This window comes from Nothobranchius furzeri, chromosome 5 (assembly GCF_043380555.1).
Source record: "Nothobranchius furzeri strain GRZ-AD chromosome 5, NfurGRZ-RIMD1, whole genome shotgun sequence".
In the NCBI taxonomy this organism is placed as follows: Eukaryota; Metazoa; Chordata; class Actinopteri; order Cyprinodontiformes; family Nothobranchiidae; genus Nothobranchius; species Nothobranchius furzeri.
Genome location: NC_091745.1, coordinates 67,726,288 through 67,750,867, shown reverse-complemented (window position 1 = coordinate 67,750,867; position 24,580 = coordinate 67,726,288). Strand labels below are relative to the sequence as shown.

Here is a 24,580-nt window from a genome sequence, read left to right as displayed (position 1 = left end):
CTACATATGACTAAGCAGTTGTTAATACTTTACTTAATAGTTTATTAATGCCCAATAATGCACTAAGTAACACTAATAAAGGGACCCTATTTGTAAAGTGTTATGCTTTCTTTGTGAATTTTTGGGTTTGGTTTCTAAACAAATTGAAAGGTCAGAGGTGAGAATGAGGTCAGTTTGACCTTTGACACTTACTCTCTCAGATAAGGCTTCTCATTGTTAGCATCTTCTCGTTTCCAAGATGTTAACATTTGTTTGGCCAGACAGAGTCCAGCTGTAGAGGAGCAATAAAAAGAGAAAGTTGTTATTCGACCGGTGGTTTCATTTAGCTTTTGCTCTGGGTTAGGTTGTTGCTTTGTAAATAAAATTCTGGTCACTCCTTTCTTTCAGAATTTTGTTTTTTGCAAAACAAACTCATCAGGAAACTTGATTTGAACCCTAAAATTTCCAATTTTAAAGATGGAAAAATGCTCGTTTTAATACGAGGTCTAATAGAAACCAGTGGTGACGAAACAAAAGCCTTTAATCAGGGATACGCGATATATCGGCTTCAATATCTGTTTTTAACATATTGGTATCGGTCCGATAAGTAAAACTGGGCCAATATTATTAACCATAGTTTATTTCCGTGTAGGTTTTGTTGATATGTGATTAGGACTGGGCGATACAACCATTTTTTAATTTGATTTACAATTTTTTTCCAATTCTCTCTCCCCCTCAATTATTAAGAAGAGCAATAAGTACAAATGGACGGCACCTTAAAGCCAATTTTGTTTTTTATTTTATCACACGCAAGACAAATGTAACCCTCATTTCTGAGTTGAACAATGAATAAATGAACACCCTCTTGGAATAAAAGTGCCACACTCCACGTCTGTCACAGCAATCCCAAACCAGCTCCAAACAACGGATGATTTCATTCCTTTCTTAGAAACAAACTTCCCACTCTCACCGGTGGCCATAAAGTCGCTTGCTGTTGCTGTTTCATGTGCGTGCTGTGACGTTGTTGTTGCGGTTATGTGAAACTAACACTACGGAAGATCCGGGGGGCCAAAAAGGCCTTATTACATGAAAATTCGATTAACCTTTTTTTTTTTTAATCGCCCGCAACAAAAAATTGAAATTCTGTCATTAAATCAATTTATCGCCTAGGCCTAAATGTGATAGTCATAGTATACCTCTCAGAAGTACAAATGTGTGTCTGTGCGTAAATATTGTTAATAAAACATCAATAAAAGTCATTTATTTGGCCACAACAGCAATATTTAGAATTATTTTCATATCTATGCATCCCCCATGAAACATGAAAACAGGGTTTTGTAGTTTGGTCCTGTCAAAAAAACTGGACATGTTCTAGTTCAGTTGTTTTCATTTTAACAAATTATTACTAATAAAGCTAACAAACTACATCTATCAGCTCTTAACGGACAACTACATAAAGTTTTTGTTTATGTGGCAGACGCTCATGCTTAAAGGTTAGGTTTACAATGCAGTGAATTAACCTAGCATGCATGTTTTATGTTAGTGGGAAAAAAAAAACTGGAGTACCCAGAGAAAACACACACACACACACACACACACACACACACACACACACACACACACACACACACATGCACGCACGCACACACACACACACATGCACGCACGCACAAACACACACACAAGGAGAACATGCTAACTCACCGCTGCCAGGACGCAGGTTATTTCTGCAACCCTCTTTCTTTGAGGCAACAGCTACAAACTGTGCCATCATGCGGTATACGTTAAATGAAAAACTAATAGAAAAAGTGATTTTTTTTAAATAAGTTTTTAACCTTTGAAAAGTATTTCCAAGTACCGTATATACAACACAATAAACAAGTGTTTTTCTTCCTTTTATCTTCTAATGATTAAAAATCACGTGTTTTATGTTAAAATATTTTGAGTCATAACTTAGAAAACTAATCTGTAACAGGTTCTTTGTTGTCAGTTCTCCTGAGGACGCTTTTGTGTTTGTTTGGGCTTTGTCCCGGTTATTGCCCATCCCTATGATGGACTCCATCTATCCACATGCTCTGGGCTAAGAGCTGCAACTGACCCACAAAAGAGAAGAAACAAACAGGGCTCAGGTAACAGTTTCACTTTCTATAAAAGCTCTTTTCTTCAGCCTAGGTAATAAAATATAAGGTTATGAACTACAGATATGATTAGATGTGTGCTGCATATCATATAAAGTGTCTGTAATCTCAGATGAAGTCACTGTGCTGCTCTTGTTAAACAGCAATAAAGACAGACATGTCTTCTTTGTCTCTATACAAATAGTCAAATGCATTCCTCATGTGTGCACGTGCACCTTGCACAGGGAAACAGAATGTTCACATTCAGAGGCTCAAACTCACAAAGCAGCCTTTTGTTGGGAAGTGAAAGTAAACAAGGAAATATCAGGTAGAAATATCTCAAAATATGGAACTTTTCAGATATCTTCTTTCTTTTAAAATAAATAAACGATGTTCAAGCTCTTTTGGACATATTTCACTAGATCCATAAAACCAGAGACAGGTGCACCCAGAGCTGATTTAGTCAAAAACAAGAAAAATGGAGATGAAACATGAAAATATGTATTAGTATGTATGCATGTATGCCAGCACCTGAGCACATTTAAGCTAAAAACAAACAAACAAACAAAAAACATATTTGTACCATCGTGTAAGGTGTTATTGGTCTCTCCTTGAAACGTGACGTTACAGCTTCCTGTCTGTGGGTCACAGGAACACAAATCGTCACAGTCACACTTCTCAGCACACGACAGGCCGAAGAAACCCAGCGGACACGCTGAGAGGAAAAGAAAGGAGAGAAACTTGATTCAAAGATCAGATATTTTCTTATTTTAAAGGTGTTAGTGGCTCATGTGCTCATGTTTCAAAGCCTATGTGCCCATCAGGTGTAACACAGCTGTACCTTGTTTGCAGGTTTCCCCATAGAAACCAGGAAGGCAGGTGCAGCGTCCGCTGACAGGGTCACAGGAACCACCATTTGCACAGGAGCAAGTTTTATTGCAACTGTCACCATAGAAACCTGTCAGGCACTCTATGGAGAAGAGCCAAAACCAAACAATAATGATGTTCGGGACAAATTCTACGCTTTGTGTTAGTTTTTAGATGAACACCACGTGCTAAACAACACCTGATAGCAAATTAGACTCATATAATTCTGGGTAATATATTAATTTAAAAAATAAAAAATACAATCCAACAACAAATAAATAAATTAAATAGTCACTGTACTCAAACTCAAAAATAATTAAAGGCCCAGGATTCCTTTGAGGAATGCACATCACCCATCGATCAGTTATGTTTTTATGGCATTGGAGCAGTTTGGATTGAATCTCAAATTTAACATTAAGCTCAATCTCACAAAGCAAGTTCTTCCATGATCTCTCATCATTACAATGATGGTTCAGACAAGTTTCTTAAAAAGGACCTTCAATCATATTTTTAATGCATTTGTCTCTAGGAACGAATGCCTTGTATGTCGTACTCTGGGAAAAAAGCTCCGGTGCACCTGCTTGAACATGGGGAATTTGGCCAGAGGAGAAAGTAGCTTCAGATTGCTAATGCTAACGGTAAAGGTCCGTGTAAAAGATCCGGGGGATTGCAACACTAACAGTTAGCTTTCACTACTCAAGACGTTCTCTGCCGTTTCCTGGACGCTAAACCAACAATAGCCTTTGAGTCAAGATGGGTGAGTCCATCAATGTTTTGTGACAGTGTGACAAAGATCTGTTAGGCTTTTCAAATCCTAAAGTTTCACAGTCTATTTTCTATCAGAAGCTAATGCAGACGATAAGTGCAGGAGACTATTTTCATGTTCAGCCTGCATGTTAAACTAACATCGGTTTGATGCTAGAAGCTTCGGCGGCTCGAAACTGCAGCAGAACGGTTCACTCGCGAACTTCAAAGCGGTCCTTTTCACAACGGGAGAGTCTTGGCAGCGGCACGGCCTCCTCGTTGTGGTCTTCGCTGGACTCCAAGATCACATGATCCCTCAAGACTTCAGGTTACGGTTTGTTTATGCAATCCGCCATTAAACCAAAAAGAAGGAAATCATGTTTGATATCGCTGTTTGATGTCATATATGATGCTGTTCCTCTCCACTGCCAGGATTAAAGCCATGAAAAACACAACGCTGCACTTCTGGAACAATGCTGTGTATAAATAAGCTGTTGGGTCACATGCAAGCTTCATATTTATGAAATAGCATCGCTGCAGTACTTTTATTTAGAAATTTACCAGTGATTTTACACTGAAATCTTGTGTGATTTCCTGTCTAGCCATATGTTAAATGCGGAAATTGCTGCATCCCAGAAGCAGCACGCTGCAAAAATAAAACCCGATCCTATCTTCAGCGGCGCGGCGTGCCGCTTCAGGGACGCGCCTGGAAATTGCAGCGTCACTGCTGGTTTGAAACAGTACATGGACTATAATGGATTCTATTTGAAGCAGTGGAGTTCCGCTGCCATTCCACGCCGCCGATGCTTTCCGTGTGAAATTAGGGTAAGAGTGGCCGATCATTTTCTAAAAACAATTAGTAAAAAAAACGGTTTCTCAGTGAAGGACCTCTTAAGTGTTGTGAATGCCTACCATCACGGTAAACTTTACCTCACTTTCTGCAAATGTGACAGAATGCAAGCCACTCTAGGTTTGCTGTAGAGGCCTTCTTCAACTGGTTTGGCTCCAAATGTTTACCCATTTTAGATTTTTGAGGGGTATTTATTTTCTGAAAATGGAATTAAAATCCTTAGAGACTGTGTGTAAAATACTATGAACGCTTTTAAAAAGTGTGTACAGATTGCGATCCTTAGCCCTCTGATGCATGAATTATGAGATCTTCAACCATGATTTTTAAACAATTTTTTTCATTCATCTTTAGGTGTGAATGAAAAAAATTTCAACAAATATTTTTTGTGACATTTTGTTAATTTACAAATACTTTATTACATGTCCATCTCAGTGGACAGCGTGCATTCTGAACATGAAATATGTTGGCTTGCCTTACTGAAGTCCAAATGGAGGGGCTCACATGCAATAAAGTCTTCAACAGCTGTGCTTAATAGCAAAAATAAATAAATAACAATTTTGAGTACCTGTCCACTGTAGTGACCATTATTCATCAAAGGGTTAAGATGCATGGCTACTGAAAACAATCTCAAGAAGCAGAATTTCTCAAATAAAGGGCTTCTGAGAACTTGCATGTTTATTTGCAAGAGAAAGACTGAAATCAAGCAGGTCGGGTTTTATCAGGATTGATCTGACTCACGAAATGTTATGCTAGACTGAGTTTAAGTTCAGACTTATCTAGAGATATCAACTACTGCCCCAAAGCTGTCAAAAAATCCACTGACCGTTTAATTGGGGCACTTCAAAATCAGCATTTGTTTCAATCACTTCACCATTTTTACTTTTCAACATGCCTGGCCATTTTATGCTTATTTACCTTGACTGCAGTTCTTTCCCCTCCATCCAGCATCACAGACACATCCATCTGTCACAAAGACAAATGACACACAACAGATACGTGGCTTAATTGAAGGACCCTGCAACAGCAGCAACAAAACTGTTTTAAGTCTGCACAAAAAGCACATAGCTTCTCACTCCAGACACCTATTAAGTAAAACTTGAGTAAATGCGTTCAAATGCAATCCAGAACAATCATGAAAGGAGAGTTACAGAGCCTCTAAATGCACAGGATATAAGAAAGAGACAGAAGGGTGACTAAACAGTTTTGTGCTCCTTTAAGGTTTGATTGCTTTAAAGCCCCATTCCGCAACTTTTACACCTTAAATAATGTTATTTTTTCTGGTGGCATACTATCATCTATTATGTTCATTTTCAGAGCTGTGATAGTGTTATGGGGTCCCATGTCTGTTTACCGCACCGTACCGTTTTTGATCCACGGTCCACTGCTGTTAGCACTGACTGCGTATTGCTTTACGGATGGGTCTCACTCTTCAAAGCAGATTGTAGAAAAGTCCAAAGTTACTACAGTGTGCAACTTGTGTCTGATTTTGTGAAACCGCTTGATAAAATGTGCTTTTTAGTTGGGTAGCACCTTCCTTTGTAGAAATTAATGCACTGGGGGCGAATGGAGACCCATCTAAAATGGCGGCCAGCTAGCCTACGTCTGTTTAATGCTGCACAGAGAAAGAGTCTGGTAACTCACAGGCAGAGAGGTACTTGAGGGGCGGGACTAGGCAGCTCAAAAATAACCAATCACAAAAAAGACGAAAATGTCAGCTGTACCGCACAACGCTGTAGTTTTTTAGCTGTAGTAAAAACATAAAAAAAAGGCGTCTGGCAATGGCGCAAACATCTTTGATTTTTTTTTAGAACAAAGGCTTTTAGCACGTTTACTTGTGGTTTTAAAGACATTCAAGTCATTTAGAACTGAGGAGAGAGCCGCAGCAAACTCCGCCACTGTCTTCATTGTTTGAGAAACTGAGCGTCGTTGTGTGTGACGTCTGCAGTTTTTCAGCTGTAGTCAAAAATGGCGTCTAGCAACGGCGCAAACATCTTTCTTTAGAAGAAAGGCTTTTAGTGCTTCTACTTGTTGTTTTAAAGACGTGTCCAAGTCATTTAGAGGAAAGAGCCGCAGCGAACTCCGCTTCAGTTGAACTGTTGTTCGACATACTCAGTGTTCTGGTGTGTGGCGTACGCTACTTGGCGCTGATTGCCTCGGTTATAATTCTCACGGGGTGGGGTTATTTGAATAGGAGAGTTCCCAGACCCTCTCTCTGTGCAGAATTAAACTGAGGAGGAGTCTGGCAGGCCAGGCTAGCGGCCAGCAACTATGGCAGCGCGTCTACGTATATATGTCTGTAGTAGACTCGCAGTTTAGAGACTTTAGCAATGGTAGATCCGCCAAAGAAAGCTAGAAATCCCTCATCAGAGGAATCTAGGAAAAGAATGCGATAGAGCAAGAGCAAATGGACTCTGACCTGACCTGGATTCTGGCTTCCGGTCGACAACAAGATGGCACCTGTGCTTGGCTTAGCCGCAGTCACCGGCCACTTTTTCAAAATTTTCTCCAACCTCCTCTTTTCCACCTTGCTAACCCTAACCCTAAAGGATCTTCTGACATCCTTTAACTCTGCAGTCAGAGACGCTAGGGTTTCCTATTTCTCCAACCTGGTGTCCCAGAGCAAAGGGAACCCCAAGGTGCTGTTTAACACCATCAGCAGCATCGTCTCTCCTGCCTCTCCTACAGCCTCCATCCACTCTGTTACAGACTGAGAGAACTTTCTGTCTTTCTTTGTGGACAAAGTCAATAAGGTTAGATCTAGCATCTCTCCTTCAGCCTTATCTCCTCTCCCGACTCCAACCAGGCGCATCATCCTTGATAGCTTTGCTCCTGTCTCTTTGCCTGAGTTAACCAAACTAGTTAACTCTATGAAGACCTCTACCTCTACACTTACCCTGGGTGCAAACACCATGGGGTCCACAGGCAGGAGGCTGACACACCAGAGAGTCACAGGCAGACCCCTGCCAGCCCTTCTTACACAGACAGTGTCCATCCACACATTCACCGTTCCCACTGCAGTTTGCTGGCTGGCATCGACGTTTATGAACACATAGAACAGTAGAGACTTCCCGGCTACAGCGCCACTTGCTGTCTGATTTACTGGGAGGGAAAATTAGAGAAAATCAAGGGGAAAAGGACAAACTTAAAAAAATAAAATAAAAATAAAAAAAGAATTGCAACTTTTTATGGAAGAAAATAGCAACAAAACATTTTTTAAAGCAACCTTTCATGTATCAAACATAGAGACTCACCAGTGATCGGATGGGTAACTGGCCAAAGAGCCATTAACCACATAGGTGGAAGAGCCCCCTCCATCCAGATTAATGGCATTAATCACTCCATTGTCTTTCATATAGTTGGCTAACTGCCAAAGGTTCATACTGTATAGACAGAGAAAAATATGACTGTAGTTAGAAAGCTGCAAAAGTGTACTGAACAAATAAGTGTTTAAGTTTTCACTGAACAAGAGCCAGTCATAAACAATATAAAATTATTTATACAATTTATTAATTCTAACTACTAACATGTGATTTACATGTACTTGGGTCATTTACGTCTAAATCATCATTATGCTACTCAAAAATCTAAATTTCTATTTAATTGTTAGGTTGAGTTTATGGATGGGCAATATTATGTCTTGAACTATTTGAACGTGTCAACCATCTGCTGAAGAAGTGAGACTGTAGTAATGTCAACTTTCTAACTCAATAGAAAGACTGAGAACCGAGATGTTTCTGCCCAGACCATTTTAGATGTGACACACCGTGAGCCTGATCGCTTTAGTGTGTATCGATAGAGAAACCAACCAGAGCTAAGGATGTATTTACTCGGTGGCGACTTTTAGCTTTTGTCTATTTGGTGATTTATACTGAATTTAGTTTAATAACCAGCAGTGACAAGAAGCTAGTTTTACTAGCACATGTTAGCATAAGGCAGCTAATTAGTATTTACAGCTTTTTTAGGGCTATGCCATAACATAAGGAAATAATGTGGCTGCATTGTTCAACAATAAACTATTTTGAGTATTAATGAGTTTGTGTCCTTCTTCACTGACAAAATTACAAACATTAGATTAGCCATTCATTCCTCTACACAACCAGACCATTGACACACCCACACAGCAACAACCTGGCTATAATGCCAGCTTTCAGCCTGATTAGTAAAACACCTGAGGATATAGTAAAGACCTTGAATTCTTCTACCTGCTGTCTGCACAGCCTGCCAACAAACTTCTCTAAAAATGTTTTCAGCTGCCTGAAAGCGGATGTACTGGAAATTGTTAACTGATCTTTAATTTCAGAAAATTTTCCTAAATCACTGAAAACTGCCACTGTTATAACCCCTTCCAAAAGGAGGAAACTAGATCCCTCAGTGTTGAGCAACTACCGACCGATCTCCAATCTCCCTCTGATTGAGAAAATTATCGAAAAAGCAGTAATGATCCAAATAAACAACTTTTTGGAGTTAAATAACATTATGGATGGTTTTCAGTCATGCTTTAGACAGCACCACAGTCCTGATCAAGGTTTTAAATGATATTCGTCTAAACACTGACACAGGTAAAGCATCTGTCCTGATGATGCTCGACCTCAGTGCAGCTTTTTAAACAGTGGACCACAACATACTCCTTGACAGGCTCACACACAGGGTGGGACTATACGGTACAGTCCTTGCCTGGTCCCAATCATATCAGAAAGACAGGGACTGTGTTGTCTCTATTGGGGATCACAAATCAAAGCTGATTACCATGACATCTGGGGTCCCCCAAGGCTCAATTCTAGGACCGCTACTCTTCAATCTCTACATGCTCCCCCTGGGTCAGGTCATTGTAACGTGAGGAAATATGGGTTTTCTGTGCAAAAGGTTATACTTTGCCCGGCTGGGTCAAAGCTGGGTCGCTGAGAACTTTCACCCACAGATTAAGACCTGAACGCCAGCGAGTCTGGGAGAAACCATAACATCTGAACACCTGCAGTGCCAGAAGATGTGTTCTCATGGAAAAGCTAGTCATAACATAACAAAGTCTTTAAACTTCCTTTCCTTTATTTTAAGTTGTTAAATGATCAGTATTATCACTTTACTCATTATAAATGTGTTTTAATCAAATGAATGATTATTATGCTTTGGGAAATCATTATAACTAATGAATCAATGCTTAATTAAATAATGTTTGAAGATGTTTTAGTGGTGACCTTCACACACTCAAACACTCACTCAAACACTCACACACACACAAACTCTCACAGTAAACTCCAAACACATTTGCTGACGCACAAGTTTTGCTTTGAGAAGAGAGCTGGGTTTGGTAAGTTTCAGTCTAATGATTCAGTTCGAGTTTGTCAACGAGAGAGTTCGGACGTGGTGAACACGCACCCGGGGAAGGGAGCCTGCGGCTCCTGTACCCCCCCCCCCCCCCCCCCTCACGCTGTTCCTGCCAAGCCAGCCAGGAATCGCTGAATTGCAACCGCTAACGCAGACTCGTCCAGAGTCTTTGATTTTCTGAGTAAATTAAACTTAAGAAAGCGCATCTGCAAACGCTTCATCATCACATGTACCGAGGTCATCTCTGGACCGGGTCGGAGCACACCTTCGTCTTCTCTGTCAGCCAAGGTGTCACCCCTGGATGAAACATCGTCCTTTGACGTCCCGGGTCTAAAAGAGGGTCCTAATATGGTGAGGCAGTCCACGAGAGATAGCGTTGATGCATCTTTTCCAACAGAACCTAAGTTTATTCAAACCATCACTTTTCACTCAGACACCTGTTCCTTTCTGAAGCAAAATCAGACGCACACACGCACTCATCTCACCTTATTCTCAATTTTCACTACATTTTGCACACACACATCCATAATCACATCACTCTCAATCTTCAGCACATCCAACACAAGGTCTATTTGAGCAAGTTTATAATATCAACTGTTAAAGATTGTTCAACAAAGTTGCCAATGTTGATTGTTGTTTCCTATGCTTGTCATTTCAAAATCATTAGTTTAATTTGAAGAATTAAATCTTTTAACTTTCAAACTTGTCTCTTCATTGAACTGAAACACAGACCCACGGATATTATCGACAGTTTATCGATGAAAACAACCTTTGAGTCTTCTTAAAACTATAAAATTTGGTTATTAATTTATTAAAATTAATATCTCAAATTAATATGTAGAATGGTTCCCCTTTCATAAAAGAGCCTAATCAGTTTCACTACATCATACTTAATAATAACATTGCCTATCATAGCTATGCTAATGACACCCAGATCTACCTAGCTCTATCACCTAGTGGCTACTGTCCGCTGGACTCACTGTCAGTGTCTAGAGCAAGTAAATGACTGGATGCAGTCAAACTTCCTTCAGTTAAACACAAACAAGACTGAAGTTATTGTCTTTGGCAATGAGAAGGTTAGGATGGATGTTATTGCTCAGCTGGACTCCAAAGGAATAAAGACAACGACGCAGGTAGGAAATTTTGGTGTTATTGACTCAGACCCGAGCTTCTCTGGACATATTAAGGCTATAACTAAATCGGTGTTTTATCCCCTTCGTCAAATAGCAAGAGTCAGAGGTCTCATGTCCAGACCTGACTTAGAGAAACTCATTCATGCTTTTATTTCTAGTCGGTTGGACTACTGCAATGGTCTCCCAACTGGTCTTCCCAAAAAACAGTGAAGCAACTGCGGCTTGTTCAGAATGCTGCTGCTAGTCTTAACAAGAACTAAGAGAACAGAGCACATCACTCCTGTTCTTAGATCTCTACACTGGTTACCAGTAAACAACTAAACATATTTGTGCTCCTACTAGTTTATAAATCACTCAATGGCATGGGGCCAAAATATATGTCAGATCTCATTCCTGTATACACACCCGATAGGGCTCTGAGATCCTTAGGTAACAATCGGCTAGTAGAACCACGGGTCAGAACCAAATAGGGTGAAGATGCTTTTAGCTACTACGCTGCTCACATATGAAATCAGCACCCCCTGGACCTCAGATCTGCCCCAATTCTAGGGTTGTTTAAATCAAAATGTAAAACCCTAATGTACTCATCAGGCTTTGAATGAATTGTTTCTTATGCTGCATCATTTCCACTCTAATCTGTGATGTAATTGCAAAACCTTTTCCATTTAGCTATAAATTATAATTTTATCTCCTGTTTATTGTCGTGCCATTTCATGCTAATTGTAAAGCACATTAAATTGCCCCTGTGTTTGAAACAAGTTATTTAATAAAGCTGCCTTGCCTATTTTGAGTATTTGAGATGTTAATGGTGTAAAATTCTGTACTTAATAATAGGGATGTAAGAAAATATTAATACACAGAAATATAGCAGTATATCATGTTATGAAACTGAATCGATATTTAGAAGGTAAGGTAGCGCGACTCGTGTTGCGAATGACCACAGTCACCAATTCTTGTCATGTGTCTTGCCCATGTATGTCTGATCTCTGAATTGTGTGTACTGAAACTCAATTTCGTTTCTCTGTATGTCTTGCACATGTGGTAGAAATGACAATAAATGACTTTGACTTTGACTGAGAAGCAGTGTATTAGTGTTTATTGAGAACTTACATGCAAACATTCGCTGTATTTCTTTTGGGCGGTGCGACTGCTAGGTGGAAGCCGTTTTTACCACCTTCATTGTGATGGAACGACATTTGTGATAACATTGGATGTGTCTTGGAATGGTCTGGCCAGAATTTTCCAATTAAATTAATTTTAGGAAAATAATAATATTGTAAAAAAAAAAGTTTGTGCTAAATGGCCTGACCGAAAATGTCCAGAAATACAGACCATGTTGAGGCAGCTTTGGCGTGTCTTATTTGACATTTCTGGTTTTTAGTACAGAAATAACATTATCTTTATCCAAGCCCATTGCTGTCCAAATACATCATATACATTTTAAAGGGACTTTTTGGACTTTTGAATTTTTATGCTCGCGATTGCCCACTCAGGCCAAAAGCGTAACGGCAGCTTCAATAGTAGGCTCGTGCACGAGGCGCATGCTATACGTGCACACTCCTGAACGAAAATAACAGCTGAGACAGTCCCGTGTGTGTGTGTGTGGCCCGGAGGACAGAGGTCAGGAGAACGCACAGCTAATTAATTAAATAATTTGGTTCTGTACCTTTCTCTTCAGCACAGCCGACAAAGGTTTATGATGGATCGGCAATTATAACTGACGAGTCTTGCCAATCTCCCAAAATAGACAATGAGCACATTGGCATATGCTAATTCCTGAGAAAAACCTCCTGTATACTCGTGTATTAGTCTAGCCCTGTTTATAGTCAGGTTTTCAAAAAATAAAATAAAATAAAATAAATAAATAAATCAAATGGATGATGAATCAAGTGGCGATTTACATTTCTCAAGATGTTTGGGACACTTACCGAATTGCTCCGCTCTCCTGTCGGCTCATGTGAATTTACATCCATCCAGGGAAACCTAGTCTGCTATGAGCTCGTTCATCCACGTCTCTACTACACTCTACATCCGATCTCAAAACAGGAAGTTGATTTCATGGGATTTACAACAATAATGGTAATGCTTATTAATGAAAATAGTCTTAGAAAGTTAACTTGAGTTACATGCTACAAATATATTTCTGCTTTATAAATTTCAATAGTAAAGGCAAACTATCGGATCAGGACTCGAAATCGGATCGGATTTGAAGTTAAAAGATCGGATCGGGATCGGAAGCCTAAAACGCTGCTCGGGACATCCCTAATTTTAATCATTATTATTTACTTGCTCAACAAAACAAGATAACCACACAGCTTATTTACACATCCTTATTATAAAATCCGAGCTTACATAAAGTCTGTATTTGACAAGCTTGTGAACGGGATACACACAATCACTAACATCTAAGCAAAGTATTCTTCAAAACAAGACACCCCAGCAGCCTCCAGCACTTGGTCATTTCAACATCCAAGTAAATTGTTTCCAACAGACAGGAGGTCAGTCTCACTCTTTAGTTCGACCTGACCTTTACATGTTTTATTGCCCAGCCAGTGTCCTGATATTGACAGAAAACACGTAGAAGGCAGCAGATATTCTCCAACATGTCAGAGTGTTGTGTTATTTATAGTCAGGAAAATTAACAGCAGCCCATTAATCTTTGGAATAGCTGCAGGGTCATTGATTCAAGGGTAAAAGGAAAGTCAGATCAATACGACTGATCGGTGGATTTATCTTAAGTGGGATGAGGTTGACATCAGCCTTACGATTCTAGCTCATCTGGTAAAATGAGTTTTCCAGCTGACAAAAGGCCTTTAATCTGCTTTGTTTCAGTCACCTGGCCCTGTGTTGTGTTTGCACCTGACCTGACCCGCTCTGACTAGTACCTACACGGACTTGTAAATAGTAGCTGCTCTCCAATTATTGCCTCCCTATTTCATTATCATTTCATTGTGTTTATTTCGTAATTCTAATTAGTACTTACCGTTTATGTTTTTTTGCACCACGTATCACAGCAATTTCCCAATGTTGCGATTCTCGCACATACAGTGTGGCAATAAAACCCTTTGATTGTGATCTGTTTGCTACGTTTAACGTTACTCAGATTCACCAGCATCAGTCCATCACCTCATTGTCCCGTGTTGAAGAAAATATTGGACTGGTCTCTCTTTTTTGTTGACTAAGTTGACATTAACTTTGTTGCGACAAACTTTCCAGAAGCAAACACTCAAGTTAAATAGAATAATTTGTGAGTTAAGATAGATACCCAAGTTTCTGTTTTCTTTCATACTTCTGGTATACGCACGAGAAAAACACGTTTCACTGTCAGTGTTTGGTTTCCAGCTGAGTGCAGAACCTTGTGTTATGTGTGAAATATTTTAACCAAACCTTTTAATTCAAATTTACTTCAAGGGCAAATGACGTTGTAGAAAGTCCAATCCTTGCTAAATTAAAATGTAATCAAAACTGTACTTGGTCCGTTTTGCCGGCAGTAAGTCGGGCTCGTTCCCAGTGAGAGTTGGACTCCGCCAAGGCTGCCCTTTGTCACCGATTCTGTTCATAACCTTTATGGACGGGATTCTAGGCACAGCCAAGGTGTGGAGGGCATCTGTTTTGGTGGCCTGGTCCCGTTGGCTTCATCACAACGTGATCTCGGGCTTTCGCTGGAGCGGTTCGCAGCAGTGTGAAGCAGCTGGGATGAGAATCAGTTCCTCTAAATCTGAGACCATGGTCTTGATTAGGAAAAGGGCCTTCTCCGGGTCAGGGATGAGGTCCTGCCCCAAGTGGAGGAGTTTAAGTATCTCGGTGTTGAGGGTCTGACCTCATGAGGAAATTACTATGCAGTGATTTTCTCCAAAATGACTGTGCTTAAATTGCTCTGGAAAGCAAATAATCACATCAGCGCCAAGAAACTTCATTTCCCATGATGCTTTGCACACGGAAGCATTGGGTGATGTTACCGCCTAGTACCAGAAACACGTTCTGCGCATGTGCGGGAAGCCGTGGACTTTTCCCGCGAACTAAGACCATAAATCTTCAGCAGAGACAAAGAAACCTCGTTCTTTTGCCCAGGATACCTGGCGGTGAGGACACGCTTGTCGAACGCTCCGACTTCTTTGAGCACGCGGAAGCTCTAAGAGCCAAGTTGAGCCCACGGGACCGCTGATCTGCTCGTTTCTGCTCCCCTCCAGCTGATGTTTGAGGACACAGAACCCGCGGAGAGAAACAACAACTCCATCCAGCTCTCAGAAACGCTGTAAGTTGTCAAACTCAGCCCAAAAGGAACTTCGTTTTCTTTGTGTCCAGCCGTGGAGAAACACTCGTGGAGCCAAACAACGGAGAAAGCATCAAACCGGCGGATGACGCTGAAAACTGCGGAGAAAAACGGAGAACCGTCAAATCATAACAGCGGGGGACGCCTTGCTGCTTTGGTGATCAGAAAACTCATTTTTTTTCTCTCCTTTTCTTCTCCCGTTTCCTCTATAGTCCAGAATAAGCAATAAACCGCGTCTATTGCTTAAAAAGTAGCTTCGTGTTTTCCTCTTTCGTTCCAAATTCGTCCTTCGGGTCATTTTGAAAGAATAAACTGCTTATTAATCATTGTTTGGTATCTTTAAATGTTCGGCCATGGCCAGGCTGATAAACTAAGGATATTAACTCGTGATTAATCTTTTGTGTTGTTGCATGATCCTTTGAAATGTTTTGAGTGATTTAAGGTTAAGTTACTACTGATTCTAAGTGCTTTGGAAGTTAAAGTGCAAGTTGCCACCCACACTTTAGCCAGACAAAGGAGTCAGCCATCTTGTATTCAAGACTCCATTTTGAATCCATACACACGCACACACACTACTCCTTTGTGAGAACAAAGGACCCCATTCATACATCCTACATACACACAAAACACCTTGAACATTATTTTGAATATACATCCTTTTATTATATCACATGGTTATTATTCATTTATGCCACTGTTTATTCATTTGACAAATTGTTAATTAAACGTTATAAAATTCAGATTTTCGTCTCCAGTAGCTTTGTTGTGTCGAAGAGAAGTCTCTGCTCCAAGGATTCTACGAACTTCAAGAAAGACTGATAAGAGTTTTGGATTCAATTTTTCCCCGGAAAAAGGGGAATGGTGCCCCGTATATCTAAGAATATCTTAATTAATTAATAAATCAGTAAATATTCCCATATTTACAGAATTTATTGAAGAATCCAAAAGTAAGTTGAAGCTTACTAATTGTTTGCTCCTAATAACCCCAACATTTTATTGGTGCCCCGTGTGAGGCTTGGATACACAGAGATTTCTATCCGGCACAAACAAACAAATAAATCCAAAGAGCTTGAATTAAAAATAATCCGTTGTTCAGCCTTGAACCAGCAACAGAGTGGTGCTGATTTCGCTGAGCAGGAAGCTGCATCGAACTCTCACCAGTAACTCAGTGCTTCTTTAAAGGTGCAACGTGTAAATTAATTCTGGTTAACCTTTTAGGTTAAAATTCAGCTTTTCCTTAAAGGTGCAACGTGTAATTAATTCTGGCTAACCTTTTAGGTTAAAATTCAGTTTTTCCTTAAAGGTGCAACGTGTAATTAATTCTGGCTAACCTTTTAGGTTAAAATTCAGTTCCTCATTAAAGGTGCAGCGTGTAAGTAATTCTGACTAACCCTTTTAGGCTAAAATTAACTGCTAATTTAGCGACTTTAACTCACAGTGGCTATTATAACTAACTGAAACCTTCACTCAAAGACTGATAAAACCTTGTTTGCTAATATTCTGAAGGAATAACTAGCATATTTAACACTGCAAGTGTTGTAAGACGTTGCTACGGCAACGCACCAGCTTTTGCTAAAATACTGAAAGGAATAGTATTTTAAGCATCAGTCACGGCATTCCGTGCAATCTTAAAACGCTAAAACCTGTGCGCACAAAGGTTAATTTAGTGTTTTTCTGCTACAAAGCTAGCAGTTGCTGCCCAAAAGGTGCAGCTTGAGCTATCTGCAGAAGCTCTACTAGGCTATTTTTGGTTCGGTTGTTAAAATGGAGGGACAGAGTAGTGAACTGACCAACTCCCGGCAACCAGGTGGCGCTGCGGCCCACGACTATGAACCTGGCCTACTTTCTGGACAAATATTGTCCAAACTGGTCGCGGTTGCTCGAGAACCCGACTACCCTTCTAGGGATTTCACTGAAGAACAGCGTAGCGACGAGCTAGAAGCTGTAATTGATCAAATAGAAAACCCGGATGGTACAAAACCAATCCAGGTTCACTTAGCTAAGTTAGCCTTGATCCTCTATCAGAGAGAACTCCAACATGATCGAGAGATCATGAAGCTCCAGAGCATGCTAGCTGAAAGGCAGCAAAATGGAAGGCAGAAGGATGACGAGGAGGAAGCCAGCACCGATTCTGGGGAAGATGGGGAGAAGACCCCGCCCCCTTCTGCTGATGACAACAGACAGTGGGAAGGGGGGGAACACCGTGACTCTGAGGCTGAGCCAGAGTGCTCTCCCACACCGGTACGAAAGCAAGCCGGCAAAGCCAACCAGGGTCCGCCCAGGACGATCGCCAAAGACCAATTGGTTCCCTCCACCCAAGGTAGCGAGGGACCGCCGTCCCGCCGTAAAGGTAGGCTACCTCCTGATACGGCTCCATACGATAATCAACAGTATGTGGTGTGGGACTCTCTGGACGGACGCACGCCGCAGGGGAGAGATGAAGCTTATCTGTCCCAACCTTCGGCCCCGTTCCCTACACACACTATAGGGCATTCAGGACCATCTAGGGGCCGAGGGCAGTTCGCCCTCGAACCCCAGGTTGGACCACCACCCTCATCTTCACGGCCTTCTCAATCAGTGAGAAGTCGACCAGCTGAGCGGCACCTCTATTTAGACCGCTCCCCCAGTCCACGAAGGGTGCAAGGTGCCGATTGGGGTTATGCACCCCAAGCTGCACCTCCACCATCCACCCATCCTAGCTACTCCGGTATTCGGCATGCCGATAACCAGCTGCAGGACAAAGCATCATACGCCAGTCCGTACCCGGACAAAGCGTATTACGCAGATGCCCCAGTTGAAAGACGCAGGCTGCACTACGCAGACGTGCCCCGGGAGGAGGATCTCCCAGGACACCCACGTGACGTGCCAGCAGCCCGCCACAACATGCCGGACCCCGATTTGGGCCCCAGGAGTCAACATTGGGAGCCCAGAGCACACCAGCGATATCCAGCGCCCTCTGAGACAGACCGTGGGTCAGAGTCAGAGGATGACGCGCCGTACCGTGAGTCAGGGCTCCGTGTACGTCAAATTGAATCGCTAGCTAAAGACATAGAACGCTTTGATCCTAACACCAATGAATCCAACGTCGACGATTATCTCAGGGAGATAGAACGTTGTCTGCTTGATCTTCCAGCACCCTCTTCAAGGGAAAAGCTCAAGCTAATTTGGAAAACCACATCTAGAACGGTGCACGGTTTCATGGAAACTCTACCACCTGACATTCGTGATCGGTACTCCTCGCTCTGCCGAGCGTTGAGAGATGAATACGCCACGTATGCAGACTCTGCGTCAGCTACAATGGGGGCCTTCTCCATCAAACACGGGAGGAACGAACCCCCCAGAGAGTATTATCGCCGACTCAAAAGTGCTTATTTCCAAGGTCGAAACGGCCCTGGGCTCGAGGAAGACCCTGCCTTCAGATCCCTGTTCATTCACAACCTGCACGAGTGTGTTCGCTCCGAAGTCTCAATGTATTGTCGGATGAAAAAACTGACAACTCAGGAGATTAGGAGATACGCTCAACAGGCTTGGGAAGCCGGCGGAAAGCCCCAAAAGCCTGACGCACATCACCGCGTCATGCACCTAGCTCCCGACGCCGAGCCGCGTTTGGAGCTCGAAGGCACAGAAGCTCCACCCACTAAGCCAAAATCTGCTAAACCTAGACCTGCTAAACCGCGAGAGCAGTCCCAATCTCCTCAACAGGGGAAGGGGGGTGCTGATTGGCCGCCTAGGTCTGGACAATCAGACAGGAAGTGGCCTAACCAAAACCAACGGCAGGCAGGTCGGAACAGTGGAAGGTTTAAGGAGCGCCGCCCACAGGTAGGTCCCGAACACAAGTCCGCAGGTGAGTACTTGACCAAAGCCGACCTCCAGGAGATGTTTCAGCAGTTCCTAGCTAAACAGAAGGAACAGCTGAGATCTGCAGATGAGACCCCTGAACCAAAGTCTGCTTCTAAGAAGCCAGACTCAGAGCCAACGTCCGCATGACTAGGCGTGGCTCAACCCCCCAGCGTGGCCAGGACTTACCTGATCAGTTGGGGAAACACTACTGGTAGACCACAGGAGTCTCCTGAAATCTACCCCCCAGAGAAACCAGATACTAAATTTCTGAAGTTCCTTGGTGACTTAACAAACCATGATCATGCTCGCCGTTTGTACTGTAGCACCAATCTAGGTGGATGCATACAAGTTGATGCTCTGCTGGATACCGGCTCAGAAATCACCCTGATGTGCTCCACATTGTTCCATCGCGTGTCTGACACCATGCGGTCGCTCGGGAAACCAGTCCAGGTTGAACCTTGTGACCTGAAAATCACCAGCTACACCCAGACCCGGGAGTGTATCACTCACCGGGCGTGGCTGGACATCACCTTCCAAGACATGACTCTGGTTCACCCGTTTTATGTCTGCCAGCTAGACACTGAACCACTTCTCATTGGTCAGGACCTGCTTGAACGTCTAGCTCCCCTCATCGACTGCCAGAAGGGTCAACTGTGGGCCCAGGTGGACACACCTAAGCCCTGGAACCCAGATAGCAGCCGACCATCCTCCATTCTTGAAGTCAGCATAAGTGAGCCGCAAAACCCTTGTTCCAAGGTCATGCCCCTCCCTACGGCTCCCACAGACGATGACCGCCTGCAAAGGCACGAAACCGCTCCTGGAACTCCGCTCCGCACACATTCATCTTTTCTCTGCTCGCTGAAGAACGTCAGCCTGCAGCCATATGCACCACACATAGTTGGTGGTCTTACCATCAACTGCACCCACATCTCAGATGCTCGCCTTGCTCTTTGGTCGGAAAAGTCAGCCATCAGCCAGCAGACGTTTGAACACCTGCGTCAGAAAGAACCCCTTCTGGTCAGTGTGACACGTAGCCATCGGCTCTTGTCACCTACTTGGCCGCAGAGGCTCCTGAAAGCGCCAGAGGTCTGCTCCCTGACTATCCAGCTCGGAGCAAGACAGCTCACACATACATTCAGCATCATACCACAGCTTGATCCACCTGCACTCATCGGAGCAGATCTGCTGGTTCGACTCGGTGCCCAGCTGGACACTTGCAATCAAGTCCTTTGGGCCCGGGCCACACCATCCTCTGAGCCTGGCTCAGAAGGCCCTGAACACTTGCTGTCCGGTCAGACCATTCCACAGGCCTGCCGTGCAGTGGTTGAGGCCAGCACGGTTCTGCCCCCACAGGTCAAAGGAGTGCCTGTTCGTCTGACTCTGATGAAGCATCAGAAGCTGCCAGGCACACAGGCCTTCTTCCAGCCATCACCGCACTTCTTGGAGCTCAACTTAGCCGTCTGTGGCACGCCACTCTTGGAGCTGAACAATCGTTCTGCCTACTTGTTGGTCGAAAATCCGACCCGGAGTCCTATCCACATGCCGGCAGGAAAGCCCTTGGGCATGCTGATAGATAGCTCATTCCATGACTTCGAACTGTCAGTCCCCGTGATCGGACAACTTCCGTTGTTCTTGAACGACAGACAGGTTGGTGTAGACACATTCAGTACTTTCCCTTCACAAATGATTACCATCAAGCGGCATGAAGCCCTTCCTGAGGAACCCATTTGCAGTGCAACCTTAGATACTGACGGCGGTCAGTGTCTAACGGTTTTTGCAATAAATACTCAACCCTCTGAGTCACCGGTTGAAAGCCCGGAACACCAGAGACCCTCCTCCTCTGAACCTTATGACGGCTTTGAGGCCGAAGTCAGCCAGCAGCTTGACAAAGCGGATGCGCTGGAGTCAGAGGAGCAGAGAGCAGAGCTTAGAAGCCTGTTCTATGAGTTTCAGTCCGTCTTATCCAGGGACTCCCTGGACTGTGGACTCACAAACCTGCATACGGTTCGCATTCCAACGAACCCGAATGCCCCTCCTACTTTTGTACGTCAGTACAAGATTCCCCTCGCTGCTTATGAGTCGATCCAGGAGATCCTCGATCAGCTGAAGGAGAAAAACATCATCAGAGAGTGTAACTCCACTTACAACTCTCCCATCTGGCCGGTTCTGAAACCGACTGGGAAATGGCGTCTCACCATAGACTATCGCGCACTGAACAAACAAGTACCTCTCTCCAGGTGGCCTATGATCCATTTAGATCAGGAGCTAGCCAGAGTCAGAGATGCTCGTTTCTTCTCTACGGTTGACGTAGCCAACGGCTTCTGGACCATGAAGGTTGAGCCGGCGGACCAGTATAAACTGGCTTTCTCCTTTGGAAATCGCCAATATACTTGGAACCGCTGCCCCTTTGGCTACTCTAACTCACCTGCCGAGTTCAACATCTTCCTCCACAAAGCCATGTCAGATGCTGCTTCCAGAGGGAACCTCATATATGTCGATGACATCTTGATGAGGAGTCGAACCTTCGAGGAGCACCTGGCCGAACTCCGTCACGTGCTGCAACAGCTCGCTGACGCCGGAGCTAAATTGGCGATTGTCAAGGGACAGTGGTGTCGAACCAAAGTGGAGTATGTTGGACTGCTGGTTGGCCCTAATGGAGTCGAGCCCCAAGCGGGACGCATTAGAGCCATTCAGGACATCAAAGCCCCAGCTAATCTGACTGAACTCAGGAGCTTCCTCGGAGTCTGCAACTACTCCAGGCAGTTCATTGAGGAGTACGCTGAAACAGCGAGGCCCCTCACTGAGCTGCTTCGGAACGACACACCTTTCGTGTGGGACAGACCCCAAGAACTCTCCTTCCAGTTCCTAAAACAGAAGTTGGCGTCCGCACCCTGTCTGGCTTACCCAGACAAGGATAAAGAGTTCTACATAGAGGCGACTTTCTCCTCTCACTGCCTGAGCGCTGCTTTGAAGCAGAAACACGACCAGGACATGAGAGTTGTGGCATACGCCAGCAAGCCTCTGAGCAAGGTGGAACTCCAGTTCTCAGACTGTGAGAGAGCCCTCCTCTCTACAGTCTGGGCTGTCGAACACTTTCGTAGTTACATCGGTGGACAGAAAGTGATCATTGAAACGTGTCATCAGCCTGTCACCTTCCTAAACAGCCAGCGTCTGCGCGAAGGAAGAGTGTCAAACAGCCGCATTGCGACGTGGATGATGGTGCTCCAAGGATACAACATTGAGGTCAAGTATGGTCAGAACACCAAGCTAGCGCTAGGACAAGGGCTAGCAGGCTGCCAGCACTGTGACTCTGACTCCGTCATGGGCCCCCTGGACACACCTGCCGCAGTCTACCCAACCGCATCCAATCATCGCTACTTTGATGAGAATGTTTGCCAAGGGCTTCCGAAAGTTTACACTGACGGATGCGCCTACCTTCACGAAGGCCAGCTCCGTGCCGGGGTTGGAGTCGTTTGGGTGGACTGTGACACTAAGCAACCAAATCACTACCGGTTGGGCCAAAAGTCTAGTCAGTACGCCGAAATTGCTGCAGTGTTGATAACCCTCCAGCAGGCGGCAGCCTTGGACATCACTCAAATCGTCCTTTGCTCAGATTCAAACTACGCTAGACACAGCTTCATTTCTCACTTCCCCATGTGGAAGGAGAACCACATGAAAAACGCCAGGAACAGAGATGTGAAACACTCGGAGTTATTCCTAGCGTGTGATCTGCTCACCACTGAGAAAGGCATAATGGTCTACTGGAAAAAGGTCAAAGGTCACTCCAGGACCATAGGTCCAGAGAAAGATGGTAATGACGAAGCTGACCGCCTTGCTAAGCTCGGTGCTGACCAGGGAACCTGCTGGGAATTCAAAGACGAGTGGCTTCCACCCAAGGCCGTTCACGAGGTCTGCGCGATTACTCGTCGCCATGCTAAACAGGCAGACGAACCTCAGAACGTTGGGGTACCCGTGTTTCTAGGCAGACAACCACATGATGCGGACCTAGTCACCATGCAGGAACAAGATCCTGACCTGAAGCTCATCCGCGAGCTTCTCCAAAAGGGCCCGATGTCTAAACAACCGTCACCACCTACTGGCGCAAGCCGAGATTTGGTAACCCTGCATCGTCAACTCGCGCACCTGAAACTACAAAACGATTTGTTAGTTTACATGCGTGACGATCACAGCCCGCCGCGCTGGGTTGTTCCACTTGACCACAGAGGAGTCATACTTGCCTACGCCCACGACACTCCGGTTGGAGGTCACCGCGGAGCAAAAGCTACCCTCGCGTCACCGACAGAAGTAGCATATTGGCCGTCGATGTCCAAGGACGTACACAGCTATGTCCAAGGCTGCCTCGTCTGTGCCCAGTTTCAACCCTCCCAGCCGCTTGCTAGAGCACCACTGCAACGCAGGGGAATAACCTTCCCTTGGTCCCACCTGCAGATCGACTGGGTTGGACCGGTTCCCAAATCGGCAAGAGGAAACAAATATATGCTAACTGTAACTTGCAGTTTCACGAAGTGGGTGGAGTGCCTTCCAGCGCCAAACGATACAGCCGTCACAACCGCTGTACTGCTGATTAACCACGTTTTTAGTCGATGGGGACTTCCACTCTGCATTGACTCTGACCGGGGAACTCATTTCACATCCAGTGTAATGACATCCCTGTTTGAACTTCTGGGAGTGGAAGTGAGATTCCACCTCCCCTATCACCCACAGTCATCCGGACAGGTCGAACGGATGAACCGCACGGTCGTCTCCATGCTCAAAAAGTGCGTCTGCTCCACGGGGAAGGACTGGGACGTCAAGCTCCCTCTGGTCCTGATGGCCATACGGTCCACTCCCCAGCGATCCACAGGGGTTACGCCCTTTGAGATGATGACCGGCAGACTGATGACTCTACCACTGCACCTCCTGTATCACCCAGAGGATGTCAGTGTTGCCACTGCCTATACCGCTCATCGGTATGTGGCAGACTTGAAAACACACCTCAGAGCTACGTTCGCGCACGCTCAGAAGAAACTGGAGACCAACGTAGAAGGCGCTAAAGCCTACTACGACCAAAAGACAACCAGCCGCGAATACGAGGTGGGTGACAAAGTATTCTACTTTCGGTTCGCCCAACCGGCACGCAAAGCTAAGAAGTTCCTGCCCTGCTGGTCAGGACCATTTGAGATCGTGGCAAAACTCTCTCCAGTTGCATACAGGTTACGCATCACCAAAGCGAGACAGGAGCCTGTCTACAAATGGGTGCATGCAAACCAAATCAAACCCTACGTCAAACCATCCCCGCGGGTACAGAGACCAGACTCCCCGCAGGAGGTAGACGTAGTCGCTACATAGTTCTATGCATGGAAATGAAAAAGGGGGGGAAGTGCACGTTTAACCCACTAACATGTACTAACCGACAAAGAACCAGGCCCCCCCCCCCCCCCCCCCCCCGCCGTCA

General features: G+C 44.3%; 1 protein-coding gene across 2 annotated transcripts in view; it reads right to left on the bottom strand.

Annotated features, from left to right (window-relative positions):
- The window catches only part of nagpa (N-acetylglucosamine-1-phosphodiester alpha-N-acetylglucosaminidase), a 51,161-nt gene that overhangs the window by 11,165 nt on the left and 15,416 nt on the right, over positions 1 to 24,580 (bottom strand). The window contains exons 6-11 of one of the 2 annotated variants that reach the window (XM_015949973.3): positions 7,809 to 7,937; positions 7,451 to 7,656; positions 5,473 to 5,520; positions 2,938 to 3,066; positions 2,680 to 2,811; positions 193 to 271 (exon numbers count right to left, since the gene is read on the bottom strand). In XM_015949973.3, the coding sequence (XP_015805459.3) occupies positions 193 to 271; positions 2,680 to 2,811; positions 2,938 to 3,066; positions 5,473 to 5,520; positions 7,451 to 7,656; positions 7,809 to 7,937 (723 nt within the window). The remainder of the gene's footprint in view (positions 1 to 192; positions 272 to 2,679; positions 2,812 to 2,937; positions 3,067 to 5,472; positions 5,521 to 7,450; positions 7,657 to 7,808; positions 7,938 to 24,580) is intronic. The other variant, XM_070551031.1, reaches the window with a different exon arrangement.